We start from the raw sequence: 10943 nt of genomic DNA, 5'->3' as shown, positions 1-10943 counted from the left end.
CTGTATTCCTAAGGAGTTTACATTCTAATGGGTGCAGCCAGCCCCTAGAGGGTAACGGTGGCTGCCAGGTAGGGAAGGGTCTTTCCGTTTGGGAAGTCACAGGGGCACCTCTTCCATTTTGCTTCTAGAATGGGACAGTGGGATGGAAGGGGAAGGCTTGAGGAACATGGCAGCTTGTTGCCTGGAAAGAATCTGGCCAAGGAAGAGAGTGCAGTCCAGCTAAGTGTGAATTAGAGTTCCATGAGGTCCTCCCTAATCAGGATGGTGGGCCCCAGAGATCTCGAGCTGAAGGGGTGTGGTCTCTGGTCTAGGTGGCATGACAGTGGCTGCCTATCCAAGAGACAGCTGCCAAGTAAAGGCCAGTAGTTGGAACAAAGCTCAACCTCTAGGTTGTCTCTTCCTAGAATCCTGGGTTCAAGTCTTGCCACTGGTGCATACTGGCCCTGTGTCTCTGGGAAAGTTACTTCACCTGTCTGTGCTGCCTAAGGCTATAAATTGTAGAGGAAATGGCGACCTTCATTGGCAGAGAGTTTCGTTGTCTAGACTTCCTCACGTCAGTGAAGTCACTGGTCCAGCCCTCATTCGCCTTCCATGGACTCATAAACATTTGCTGGCTCGTACCTGGAGGACCAGCTTCCCAAAGCCTGACCAGGCCCCGCTCACTCACTCAGCCTGGTGTCCCGGTGCTAGCCCAGGCGTGACTGGGGGGTCTGTGTCTCTGCAGAAGCAGCAGCCCCTGAAACTGCTCATCATGTCAGCCACGCTTCGCGTGGAGGACTTCACCCAGAACTCCCGGCTCTTCTCGGTGCCTCCCCCTGTCGTGAAGGTAAGCCTCCTCCTCTGTGCCAGAATTTGTGGTGGGCCCTGCTGTGTGGGGCGGGAGGGGCCTGTCCTGGACAGGAAGGAAGTCGGGGAGGGCCTCGGGCTAGAGCCCCCAGGAACGTTCCATTCTGACCATCCAGGAAAAACTGGGATTTGTTGGCATTTGATGTGACTGAGCCTGGGCAAGACACTTAGGCCCAACCTCTCTGGGCCTCAGTTTCTTCATCTGTAAAATGAGGAAGTTTACTTTGGTGACCTTTAAGGTCCTTTCAGCTCATAAATCTGTGTTCCCGTGACCTTTCCTTGGTAGTAAATCGAAAGGCCAGAGGAACATGCGTTACCACCCACATTACTGTCTGGAGAGGGTGGGGACTTCAGATCTTGCCTGTTCTGCCATGTACGAGGATCCCTGCCAAGTGGCCATGCGGCTTCTACTGGGAGACCTCCAGTGTTGGGGGACTCACTCCCTCCTGATGCTGCCTGGCCACGTTGGTCTGTGGCCTCATGATGCCTGCTGGTTGTTGTTGATAGGTGGATGCCAGGCAGTTCCCCGTGACCGTACACTTTAACAAGAGGACACCGCTCCATGACTACAGCGGCGAGTGCTTCCGCAAAGTGTGTAAGATCCACCGAATGTTACCTCCAGGTGAGGCAGCCGGCCCATGGGTTCAGCCTGCATGGTCGTCTTCATTTCTTTTGAAGCTTCTGCGGTACTAGAGAGGGGCCGGGAAAGCTGGTTTTGTCACTGGGTAGCTCTGTAATTACAGGCACATCACTTACCCTTGGTTCCCTCAAGCACACAGTGCCTTTCCCTGCACCTCCGTTTTCTTCACTGTAGAATGGGGGTGGTGGTGCACACCCCATGTGCTCTGTTAGATGATTTCACAGAACCTTAAGGGTCTTCTCAACCAATCCGTACTTGAATAAGAATTCCCTTCTAGAAGACCTCGGGGCGGGGCGGGGAGGGCAGCGAGGTGGCACAGTGGATAGAGCACGGCCCTGGAGTCAGGAGGACTTGAGTTCAATCCAGTCTCAGACACTTACTAGCTGTGTGACCCTGGGCAAGTCACTTAACCTGGATTGCCTCAAAAAAAGAAAGGAAAAAAGAGACCTCTTGTGAGGGGGAGTTCTGCCCTCTGCTTTGGGGCAGCACTGCTGTGTCAGACTCAGATTTACATTGGTGCCCGTTCCCTCCATGGCTCCTAGTTACGTCCTCTTTGGCCAAACAGAATCCATTTAATCCCTCTTCGGGGGGGGGTGGCGCCTTTCAGGTACATGAGCCATCATGTTCCCCCCATCCCTGAATGTTCTCTCCAACCATGAAATGGTAGAGGTAAAAGCACGTTGGAAAGGCCAGAGCACTCTCCAGGTAGTGTCCAGCTTGGCGTCCTTGCCCGGCACCAGCTGAGCTCGTGCCTTGTGGCCTCAGGACTTTGAGATCTTCACCTCCTGGTCCTCTTTCCCCCAGGAGGTATTTTGGTATTCCTGACGGGACAGGCCGAGGTACACTCGCTCTGCCGAAGACTCCGGATGGCCTTCCCATGTCTTAGAGGCAGCGCCAGAGGTACGCCAGCCGCGTGGATGCCTGGGCTCATTAAGTGAGCTAAGGGATGGGAGGAGAGAGCAGCTCTGCCTCAGGTGCCCGTTGGGGTATCGGTGTGGGCTGCAGTGGACACTGGGGCATGAGGCATTTGTTCCCAGCTTGTACCAGGGATGGGGGGGTGGTGGGCAGGGGGTAGGTGATGGGCATGGAAGGCCACCTACTTCATTGAGGAATGTGCTAAGGAATCCAGCTCAGGTTCACCTTTTTTTTTTTAAGGAACAGAAGAAAAGGAGGATTCCGTGGAAGAGATGAGAAAATTCAAGAAGTCCCGAGGCAAGAAGGGCCCTGCGGTACGTTGGCAGCTCTAGAGGTGGTCAGGGTGGGACCTGGGCTGTGCCTCCTTGGAGTTCCCACCTTTCGCCTCAAGGTGGTCTGGCGGCCCCTTCCCCAGGCATTACTTCTCTGTGCCCTCGCCCTGCCCATGCAGCCTCGGGGGGGGGGAGACCTTTCTCCAATGTAAAAAGCAAGACCTGTCCTGGGACTTTGTGCTGAGCCTTGGGCAGGAGCCTTGGCCTGTCATTAGCCTAGACTTAACCGAGACATGCCCCAGGGCTGCTTATGTAACCCCAGGCCCCTTTGCCAGCATTCAGCCTTGGATTCCCACAGAAGCCAAAGTAGCGTATCTGGCTCTTTCCCTATGCTGCTTATACCTTCTGGATGGGTCCCTTCTCCAGTTTCATTCAACTCGGTTTATTTCACCAAACGTGGTCCAGTAGAAGCTCAGACTCTGCACATAGAGGGTCCTGGGTTCAGCTCCCACCCCTTAATACCTTTGTGACCTTGTTTGAATCACTTAACCTTCGTGGGCCTCAGTTTCCTCATCTGTAAAATGAGAGGAGGTTGACCTAGAAGCCCTCGATGGCGTCCACTCCAGATTTCTGATCCTCTAAAGGGCCTGCTATGTGTTAGGCACCAAATTCAAAGACACGCCTGAAGTAGGCCTCTTTTTCAAGGAGCTTACATTGTGCTTGGTGGGGGTAGGGATGAGCACACACACAGACTCTCCGTGTCCTGCACCTGCTTCCATCCATAACCCTGGACAGGCCCCTTTCCTAATCTCCTGCCTGGATTTGCCCTGGAAGCCACATTCCCAGATGTGGTTATGACTTCCAGTTTGTAATGAAAATCAGATTGAAATGCTTTAGAAACTTATAAAGCATTTATGAGCCTGTTCCCTTTTAGAACAGGTCAGTGAACATCCCTGGCATGGAAGAAGGGCCCTTGGGAAGGCAGGTTACCCTCCACACTAAGGACCAGACTTCCCAGATCCCACAGTGCTGGGGGGGAGGGGGGCGGTCAGTGACTGGGGACCTCCCCTGAGTGGAATGCTGGCTGAAGAGCGCCCCAGTGTCCCTGACAACGTGGAACAGTAGGCGCCACCGTGCTGGGCACTAATGCAGGAGACATGAATACTTAATATGTGGAGAGGCACCTCGGGTCTGCCAACTGTGAGAGCTGCCCTCTGAAGCCTGTGCTGGAGATAAGAAGCAGTCTGGGCTTCCCTTCAGTGGATAGCTCGTGGTTAAGGAGGGGCTCAGGCCACCAGGGCATTAGAAAGAGAAAGCCTCTTCCTTCTGGGCAGATGATGGGAAGTCTGGCTAGTTTTTTACATGCCTTTACAGCCACATGGACTTTTCTACCCGGAGGAGATAGCTGGGCCTGGTCAGGGTATCAGGTGCTGAGGTCGAGAATACAGACATTCAAGACTTTGGGGTTCTTAACCTGGGCTCCACAAACTTATATGGGGAAAGAACATTCCATCTTTATTTTTACTAAGCTCTAACGTTGAGGTTCTTCATCTGTGTGTGTCCTGGTCCTCCTGGACAGCACCTGGGGAAGCCCATGAACCCCTTCTCAGAATCATAGCTTTAAATGCATAAAAAGTTGAGAGTCTAGGGCAGCATGGACGGATGGTCCTGTAGAGGATCAAGCTGGAGGCCCAAGTACCTGTGATTGTCTGATAGGTGACTGGTGGCGAAGGAGACCAGTTGTATTGAAATACAGATATTAACATGTATTTAACAAAAAAAAAGCAAACCTACAAAGGAGTTCACAGACCCAGGTTAAAAAGTCCTGATCTAACTGAGAGTTACCATTTGCTTCAATTATGTCACAGCTTTATTCTGAGGAGGGCCCATAAGCTTCATCGGGCAGACAGGCCTCCTTGCAGCAAGTGGTATCGCTCTCCCTTTTCTCCTTAGGCGCTGCCCAGAATCGATCTGGATAATTACTCAGCGATGCCCGTGGATGAAGGGGACGAGGACGGGGAATCAGAAATGGATGAGGAAGAGGATGTCGTGGGATCCGATCTCGACCTAGACCTGGGAGACGGGGAAGCCGAAGAAGGTTGGCCTAGCCAGGGTTTTCTCTCTGAAATTGCCCACGGCAGTAATCCTCTTGTGCCCCTGGGATGGGCTTCGCCTGGCTTCCACAGCGAGCTGGTTTTTATCCTGCTCCCCATTTCTGTCTGTGGTGTGGTGGCTAGAGCTCCGGACTCCTGCTCAGGAGGGCGCTGGGCTTGAATCCCACGGCAGATATCCTAGCTGCGTGACCTTAGGCAAATGACACAGCCTCTCTGAGTGTCCGTTTTCTCATCAGTAAAATGGAGGCAATGCCCCCTTCCTCCCAGGCTCATTGTGAGGATGGTATGAGATAAGGTCCACAAAGTACTTTGTAAACCTTTGTGCTCTATCAGTGTCTTCTTTCACTGTGCTGTAGTAGCTAGAGCCCCTGGGTCTGGACTCAGGAGAACCCGAGTTCAGATCCCGCCTCAGGTATTTATTAGATGCATGGCCCTGGCTCAGTCACCTAAGTCTTTTAACCTCTCCATGCCTCAGTTTCCTTCATCTGTGAAATGGGGATAATAATAGACCTACTATTGTAGTGAGGATCAAATGTGGTAACGTTTGTAAAGTGCTTTGCAAACCTATATATATGTGTGTGTGTGTGTGTAGATGAACCATCCAGAGCTCTGTTCCTCTTGATGCCAGTGTCGTGATGCACATTGATTGCTGAGCCTGGCTTGGAACAGAGTCCCTCCCTGGTCCCTGCCCTCGAGGCTTTGAGAGACATGGGCCGCTTCCCTGGCACACGTGGATGGACCTGTGAAGGACAGAGATGTGTTCCTGAGCAGAGAACATTCCACTTATTAGAATTAGGGCCTTTTCCATTTTTGGACACGTGGATTGTTTTCACCAGGGTTCAGGCTCCAACTCAGACATTTTCTGACTATGTGACTCTGAGCAAGCTGCTTAACTCCTCCTACCTTCAATTCCCTCATCTGTAAAATGGGGATAGTAAGCATTTGCCTCACAGGGTTGTTGTGGGGATTAACCTCAATATCATTTGAAAAGCACTTTGCAAAACTAAGGTGTTCTGTGTGTGCTGGCCATTAGAATGTTCATATGCACGATTCCACTGGCAACTGACATAATAATGTTATTAGTCTTAATGGTAATTAACATTAGCATTCATAATTAATGCTAATAAATAATTACAATTCATGTTAATATTAATAACAGTAGTCTTCAGTGTGTTGTCACTGGAAGCCTGACCCTGAGGCCTGTTGGGAGTTCCCTGCCAGCCTGACCTCAGCCTGTTTGTTTTCTGTAACAGATGAGAAGCCAGATGCCTCCCTCCCCCTTCATGTCCTGCCGCTGTATTCGCTGCTAGCTCCAGAGAAGCAAGCCCAGGTAAGCCTGGCGGTGCACACGGGCCAGGGCTGGCCGCTCTGAGGACTGCTCACTTCCTCCCGGTGGCCACTCCTGGGACTGCAGCAAGCCAAGGGACAGGAGCCTCTCACTTTGTCTTCTTGAGCCCGGGCGTGTTTGGCAAAAGATAAGCCACGTGCTTTATCTTTGCGACATGGCGTCTCTTTTTAGAGGCTGAAACATGCTCATCCATTTGCTTCTGGAGACAGGGGAGGGCTAGCCAAGCTGTGGAGGTCCCTGCCAGCATCTTCTGTGGGCACGGCCAGTGTGGGAATTACGTGTTTGTTACGAGGGTTTTCTGCTTCCTTTATGGAGAGGAAGAGGTCAGAACCAGAGCGGAGGGTGGACGGCCCCAAAGTGGACCAGGCTGCTTGGCCAGGTGGTGCGTTCTCCCTAGTTGGAGGTCATCAGGCAGCCAGCCACTCAGGATGCATTTATTAAATGCTTCCTCTGTGCCAGGCACAGCCTGAGTGCTGACATACAAAAAAGTCAAAAGGCAGTCCCTGCCCTCAAGAAGCTCGCCGTCTACTGGGAGAGACCGCTGTGGACAAACCAGCTACAACCAGGATAGACTGGAGAAGGTCTCAGAGGAAAGTGAGGGGCATTGGGGGGTTAGGAAAGGAGGTGGGCATTTAGCTGAGCTTGAAGGAGCCAGGCTGGGCTGTCCTTGGAGTCTCTTTGGGTGTGGGTCAGAGTAGACAGCTGCTGAGGGCCTGTGAAATTCTGTAGTCTGGGATAGTACCTGTGTGATCGTGGGAAGATCTGTTCTCGGAGCCTTATCTCCTTCTAGAACGTGTGGGCTTTGCATTCGATGCTCAGCTCTGCAGTGCTGCAGCCCTCAGGCAATTCCCACTTGGATCATGCTGGGCCTAGCTCAGCCGTTCGTACCGACAGGGCTTTGCTTTTCCCTGACTCAGGTGTTCAGACCTCCCCCGGAGGGATGCAGACTGTGTGTGGTGGCCACCAATGTGGCCGAGACGTCCCTGACCATCCCTGGCATCAAATACGTCGTTGACTGCGGGAAAGTCAAGAAGAGGTTTTATGACAAAGTGACCGGTGTGTCCTCTTTCCGGGTAACGTGGGTATCACAGGCATCGGCCGATCAGCGGGCAGGGAGAGCCGGGAGGACGGAGCCAGGCCACTGCTACAGGTAGGCAGGGACTGGGCAGCAAGGCTGTGGGACTGGACCATGGGGGAAGGGGACCGAGAAGGACAGCGGGAGATGGCAGAGAGGGGATTGGAGTGTTTGGAAAGAGCCCCGAGGACGTGGGTTCAAATCCTGCTTCTGTCACTGACTAGCAGGGTGACCTTGAACAAGTCCCCTAAATCCTGGGCGTCTTGGTGCCTGATTTGTGAAATGAAGAGTTTGGAGTTGAGGTCCTCTAAGGTCTTCTCAGCCCTAGATTTAGACTCTTTAGGTTTTCCCCAGGGATGTCCTCACAGCGCTTCACTCTTTGTCTGGCTTAGCTAACCGTGACATAGTGCATTAAGGCTTTATGAAGGCTCAGATGGCATTGGAATCCGGGGCTGACTCCCACAGCCAATTTTCATTCATATAAAAGGAGAGCAGCAACATGGAGAATATTTTTTACTATTATGTTGCATTACTTTTTATTATGCTTTTGACAAACGTGAACATTGCCATCTTCAAAGAAAAGCAGAAAAGAAGGTTTCTGTGTGAAACTGAGTTTTGATTATGTGGAGCTTGGGTTTTTGTCCGCGAATATTAAATTTAGCACAAGAGTTGGAGCAATCCTGCCTCTGTCTTTTGTATGCTTCTTAAATGTTTCATTGATGCTTCTGACTATCCCCTGTAACTTCCCCTCCTCCCTAAAGAAAAAATAAAAAGTAAATACAGTCAAACAAAAGGTTGGCAGCCTGGCCCAGTGGTTAGAGTGCTGGATTTGGAGCCAGAAAGACCGTTGAATCCCACCAATACTTACTGGCTGTATAAGCCTCAGTTTCCTCATCTGTAAGATGGGGAGGAAGCTTTCATGAGGCTTATATGCAATAATTCACATACACCTGCCGTCGTGTGGGCAGAATCTTAGAAACTAGCATTACTTGAAGCTTCTTAGGACCGATCGAAGGAGGCATTTGAGTCCCAGCAGGGTCTGGAGGGTCTCTCTGTCCCCCACAGGCTCTACTCGTCGGCCGTTTTCAGTGACTTTGAGAAGTTTTCTCCTCCTGAAATCACCCAGCGACCCGTCGAGGATCTGGTCCTTCAGATGAAAGCTTTGAACATAGAAAAGGTGAGAGGTGGGGGGTGTGTACTCGGGTAGCAGGGTTGTGGGAGAGAAGGCAGAATTCCCCAAAACAGAAGAGAAAGTGCAGGGGGCACATCCAGCTTCCTGCTGTCTCTCCCCAGCTGATTTCCTGGAGGGAAAAGAGGCTTCTTACGGTGGGAAGTCGGTTTTGAAGGAGACGTGCTTCAGGCATCTGTGTGTGTGAGGCTTGTTGGATAAAGGAAGGGAGGGCATGCGTGCTTTTCACAGTGGGAGAATCCATGTAGCTGGGGAAGGTGGCTAAATGCACTGGGTCGGAGAGACTTGGAATGCTGGGCTGAGCCTAATAGAGGCACATTTACAAGGCAAGGATGCAGAGTTTTCCATGTGGGTTCCAAAAATTTTAAAAGCAAGTGGGCATTCGTTTCGTTCTTTGTAGTTTTCTCTGCGGGCCTTTTGACCTGGTGCCAGTCATGTGGTAGGTGATTAATAAATTCCTGTTGGCTCATGGATCTATTGCTTCATGCTGACCAGGGACGGAGGGAGAAGATAGAGAGACGGGGTTTGACTTAATAATAGAAAGAAGCTCGTTCGTGATTAGCGTTGTCTCAAATTTAAAGGGGACCAATCCACGAGAACAGCAGATGGCCCCTCGTATGAGGTGGGGCTCCTGGTCGCCAGCCTTGAACCCAGTGCAGACGTTCTGGCTGTTTGCTGCATTCATTCTCATCACTTTTCTCACCCTCCACAAATGCTTTTTATAGGTTGTCAACTTCCCATTTCCATCCCCTCCTCCCATGGAGGCCCTGGTCGCCGCAGAGGAGTTGTTGACGGCACTCGGGGCTTTGCAGGAGCCTTTGCAGACGGGACGGTATGCCGGGCCTGGGTCTGCTGGGACTCTAGGAGGAGGCAGGGGTCGGTGAGGTTAGCATTAACAGCAGCTGACCTGCTGTCTGCTTTCCTTATTCCACACACGAAGAAAGCATCACAAGTTGAATAAGATCCAGAATGACTGTGGTCAGATGGCTGGGCTTGGTATCAGAGTGACCTGAATTCAAATCCTGCCTCACACACTCCTAGCTGGGCAAGTCACTTAACCTCTGCCTCAGTTTCCTTGCCTGTCTAATATGGAGGTTGGACTCCCGTGGTCTCCAAGTTCCTTTCCAGCTCTAAATCTGTGATCCTGATGGTCTCTTCTAAAGCCAGGAGTCACCTGCAGCATTTTTCTCCCCAGGTTGAAACAGCTGCAGGCGGCAAAGCTGAGCTGCCCAATCAGTCCCTTGGGGAGAACCATGGCCACCTTTCCGGTGGCTCCTCGTTACGCCAAGATGCTGGCCCTCAGCCAGCAGCACGAATGCCTGCCCTACGTCATCACCATCGTGGCTGCCATGACGATCCGCGAGCTGTTCGAGGAGTTAGACAGGTGGGTGATGAGGGGGCTGCCATGGGCAATCTGGACAGAGCAGCAGGGCGACGTTCTGCTTGGCCTCCAGGGCTGAACAAGTAACAGATTTGGCTTTCTTATTATAAGGAAGAACTTCCCAGAAGGGGAGGGAGGACATGGGGTCTCCTTCATGTTCTTTCAGCAAAGGCTAGAAGGCCACACCCTCGTCTGTTGTAGAAGGGATTCTGGGTCAGATTCAGGGGGCTGGGCGATCCCTGCTCTGCTCGGCCAGCGCCGACATAGGTGAGGCTGGAGGTCAGGAACCCTGATTCTTGATCTGCTGCAGACCAAGTCCTTCTTAGGGATCAGCACCTGACATTTCATAGGTAAAGAGCCCCTTTACAACACGGGTCTCCTCTTCTCTGCCACTTAACTTCCCCAGCTATTAGGGTCCCACCCCAGCTTCCCCCCACCCCCCCCAAAAAAATCATATTATATATGTGTGTGTGTGTTTGTATTTATTTGTCTTTGAATATGCTACAAATCCTCCAATAGAAGGAAAGCTGCTTCTTTGCACTCTCACTTTGTCTAGCACATAGCAGGTACTTTAAAAATGCTTGTTGAGTTGACCTGGATATAAATGTAAATTGAAACCTAAATCCTCTGACTCGCTGGTGAGATGAATTTCACACTTGTTACACAAGCCCTTCAGCTTCATTCAATTCAGCAGGCCTTTTTAAAGCGCCTACTATGTGCCTGCCAGGTGCTGGGGAGATGGAGAGGGAACAATGAAGAGTCCCTGACCCACTTCCCAGAGCTGACAGTTACCTCAGCTTATAATATGGTCACAGAGAAATAAAGTGTTTTTGAAACATTTCTGTGTGAGTGTGCATGTGTGTATGTGTGTACATACACATGTGTGTATATGTAAACATGTACAGTTAGGTGTGTGTATATATATAATGTGTATGTAATGTGCACATTATATAATATATGTGCATTATGTGCACATGCATGTCCCACATGTAAATGAAAATGGTTAAACTGTATACAGTGTATATGCGAACATGTAATGGTATGTGTGTATGTATGTACGGATCATATATGTGCATACATAAATTAAAATGTTTCAGCCTGTTTATATGTATGCACTTGTGTGTGTGTGTGTGTGTGTGTGTGTGTGTGTGTGTGTGTGTGTG

At 51.0% G+C, this 10943-nt stretch overlaps 1 protein-coding gene across 1 annotated transcript; it reads left to right on the top strand.

The window, feature by feature from the left end:
- The first annotated feature begins 261 nt into the window (after positions 1-261).
- Positions 262-9971, top strand: LOC114034188 (probable ATP-dependent RNA helicase DHX37). The gene is made up of 12 exons (XM_027849792.1): positions 262-352; positions 405-826; positions 1354-1468; positions 2291-2386; positions 2642-2715; positions 4627-4771; positions 6041-6117; positions 7053-7285; positions 8276-8387; positions 9125-9231; positions 9595-9783; positions 9947-9971. The coding sequence occupies exons 1-12, from the start codon at positions 262-264 to the stop codon at positions 9954-9956; spliced, it is 1671 nt and encodes a 556-aa protein (XP_027705593.1). The 3' UTR covers positions 9957-9971.
- The last annotated feature ends 972 nt before the right edge of the window (positions 9972-10943 follow it).

Source organism: Vombatus ursinus, unplaced genomic scaffold (genome assembly GCF_900497805.2).
Source record: "Vombatus ursinus unplaced genomic scaffold, bare-nosed wombat genome assembly UNPS02008422.1, whole genome shotgun sequence".
NCBI lineage: Eukaryota > Metazoa > Chordata > Mammalia > Diprotodontia > Vombatidae > Vombatus > Vombatus ursinus.
The sequence above is the reverse complement of the archived record's forward strand: the minus strand, read 5'-3'. Positions and strand labels throughout refer to the sequence as shown.

Excerpts from the sequence above, each read along its gene's own strand:
- LOC114034188 (XM_027849792.1), top strand. The coding sequence starts at position 262 with ATGGTGGGCCCCAGAGATCTCGAGCTGAAGGGGTGTGGTCTCTGGTCT. Across the intron at positions 6,118-7,052 it reads CTCCAGAGAAGCAAGCCCAG|GTGTTCAGACCTCCCCCGGA; the intron begins GTAAGCCTGGCG and ends TCCCTGACTCAG. Across the intron at positions 8,388-9,124 it reads AAGCTTTGAACATAGAAAAG|GTTGTCAACTTCCCATTTCC; the intron begins GTGAGAGGTGGG and ends TGCTTTTTATAG.